We start from the raw sequence: 2,723 nt of genomic DNA, 5'->3' as shown, positions 1-2,723 counted from the left end.
CACATTGCTGAAGCTGAAGTGAAATGAAATCTGATGTTTGCATCTCAAATAAGTAAACAGCAAGTTTCAGAATGTAATAAGCCCTTTGGGCACTAGGGAGTTTATTAAGCACAAATCGATTCCCTAGCAAAAGTGAGCACCAGAGAAGTGGGAGGTTGGCATTGATTTTGCAGAGAGCAACACAAACGTGAGAGATTGGGTGCTAATTTTTCCATAAAACACTTTTACGATATTTGGGCATTAATATCACGAGTCTTTTCCATTTTCACTTTCTGTGACAATGCCTATCTACAGGAACTTTTCTATCAAAAAGGAGTTTGTCCCTCCTTTGGAAAGGTGTGCCCTGCATTTTTCAATTTATGCCACTTTTCGACCTAAAGTGTCCCAGAACTGCAAAAGAGTAGCTTGGCCTCTAGGAAGTTGACCAACTAGTTTCCAGAAGATACTACGTTAGTAGGGCACACCTTAGAGCAACCCCCTTCATACTTGCTTTTTGGTTGTTTTCGTTTTTGATTGGGAACCTCCATGGATGGTGGAGTTCTTCTCCCTGGTTTACCAGACGATGTAGCGGTAGCCTGCATTGCTAGAGTGCCCAGATTCTTTCACTCCACTCTAGCCCAAGTCTCAAAACCATGGCGTTCCCTCCTCCAATCACCGCTATTCTTCTTCACAAGGCGCACCCTCAACATCCAACAAGAATACCTCTACATAATGCTTAGAACCCACACCTCCTCCTACAAATGGTATGTTCTGCAAGAACACTGTTCTCAGAAGAAGCTTTGTATACCTCTGCCCCCTATGCCCTCCCAGCCAGTGGGAGCAGCCTGCACAGTCTCCGAGGGCAAGATATTTCTCATGGGCGGTTCTGTGAACGACGTTGCATCGTCCACCGTGTGGGTTTACAATTCACATCACAACAGATGGGGGGCTGCCCCTCGCATGAGGGTCCGCAGAGAATTCGCTGCAGCAGGAGCCATTGATGGCAAAATTTATGTATTGGGTGGGTGCCAGCCGAGCACTTGGGCAGGATCCACATCGTGGGCAGAAGTGTATGACCCCTGTAGTGAGGTCTGGAGCCCAATCTCCAGCCCACCCGAGATGAGGGAGAAGTGGATGCACGGGAACGCGGTACTGGAAGGCAAGCTTCTGGCAATGGCAGATAGGGGAGGAGTTGTGTTCGATCCTGTGACCGCCTCTTGGGATAATGTTTCGAAGAGGCTGGATATTGGGTGGAAGGGCAGGGCTGCTGTGGTCGATGGGGTTTTATTTTCTTATGATTTTTTGGGGAAGATTAAAGGTTATGACCCCAGGCAGGACAGGTGGCTTGAGCTGCAGGGGGTGCAAAAGTATTTACCCAAGTTTTTGTCTGGTGCCACTTTGGCCAATGTGGCAGGGAGACTCTATGTGGTGTGGGAGGGTCAGGGATCTAATAAGGAGATTGATCTGCTCTGTGCTGCCCTGGAGGTTGACAGGGAACCGAATGGGGGTTTGAGAGGCACGATACTCTGGTCTCAGGTTATCTTGTCTTTCCCAAGAGGAACCTCGACAGTTCAGTGTTTGTCGCTTGGACTCTGATAAATTGGGACAGGGAAGGAGATTTTACAGCCCTCTAAGCTATTCGAAGATGCCACAACATTGGTGATTTGACTGTATAATTCCTTGACTTCAGAATTATCATGTTACAGGCATTTTGGTCTGCGTTGATGATGCTGTGTCACCGAGTTGACTCTTCAATTTGGGTTTGCGAATTCGTTGCCTGCGTGGTGTGAACTTTGGCTCGATCCTTTCGGATATCTGGAGCTTACTCAAATTTGGATATGGGAAGGTATGCTTCTAGTATGCAAGTATTTGAAGAGGCATAATTGCATTTCAATTGATCTAGGTAATGAAGGGCCAGTTCTCGGATGGCTATGTGTACTAGGCAGATTGGACGAGCATCCAGAGGATTCCATGAAAATGGGGCTGGTGACATTATATGATGTGGTCTCCTTTGCTACCAAAAGAGTCTGTCTTGAATTCTTCTTGTTTTTTGTCTGCTATGCATGTATTTGTACTTTTACTGTATTTTTCATATTTTTACTGTTGAAATAAAAATACTCGTTTTTTTGAAATGCAACACCACGCATTGTCAATCTGATCAAGAAGATGTATTACCAAATGTAATGAAGCAACCTTTTTCACTGCTGGAAGAAACCTTTAACCATGACTCCTGTTGATTGATGCAACGTTGTTCTGGTGATTTGTTTATTTATCCTTTATGTTCTTATTCCTAGTGTCTTCATGTATCATCCATTTAATCTTTGTTCATCTGCTGCTCAGAAAATATCTCCTCATTTAGTATATCCTGGTTGAGTAAAATTGTTTGTTTGGAACACATTTAGCAGAATTGAAAGTTTGCTGTCCATCAAGCTGTGGTCCAGCAGCAAGTTGGAGTGCTTGCAACAATGACTCATGTACAAAACCTGGGAGGCTCGCTACCTGTGCTAACACCACTGTCTTTTTAACAATGCAGTTAAGGCCAGGTGCAAGGCCTGGGTGATTTTTATGGGGTAGGATTTTCATGCCTCAATGTTACAGCTCTTAGCTAGAGATAGTCTGTATCGAGCAGATAGTGTATATAATTTATACCCTCACCAGCCATTTAGAGAAACTTAGCTATCTTCTACTTCACAGAATATGCTTGCAAGTTTCTTTGGTAGATGAAATACTTGCTATTTACATGG

General features: G+C 44.4%; 1 protein-coding gene across 1 annotated transcript; it reads left to right on the top strand.

Moving 5' to 3' along the window:
- The first annotated feature begins 248 nt into the window (after nucleotides 1–248).
- Nucleotides 249–2,043, top strand: LOC149163691 (F-box/kelch-repeat protein SKIP6-like). The gene has a single exon (XM_089431816.1). It carries the CDS (start codon nucleotides 526–528, stop codon nucleotides 1,573–1,575), a length of 1,050 nt encoding a protein of 349 aa, XP_089287942.1. The 5' UTR covers nucleotides 249–525; the 3' UTR covers nucleotides 1,576–2,043.
- Nucleotides 2,044–2,723: the final 680 nt, after the last annotated feature.

This window comes from Pinus tabuliformis, chromosome 5_1 (assembly GCF_031772625.1).
Source record: "Pinus tabuliformis cultivar Carrire ecotype Pingquan chromosome 5_1, CPIR1, whole genome shotgun sequence".
NCBI classification, from domain to species: Eukaryota; Viridiplantae; Streptophyta; class Pinopsida; order Pinales; family Pinaceae; genus Pinus; species Pinus tabuliformis.
This window is presented reverse-complemented; position numbering and strand designations above follow the sequence as displayed.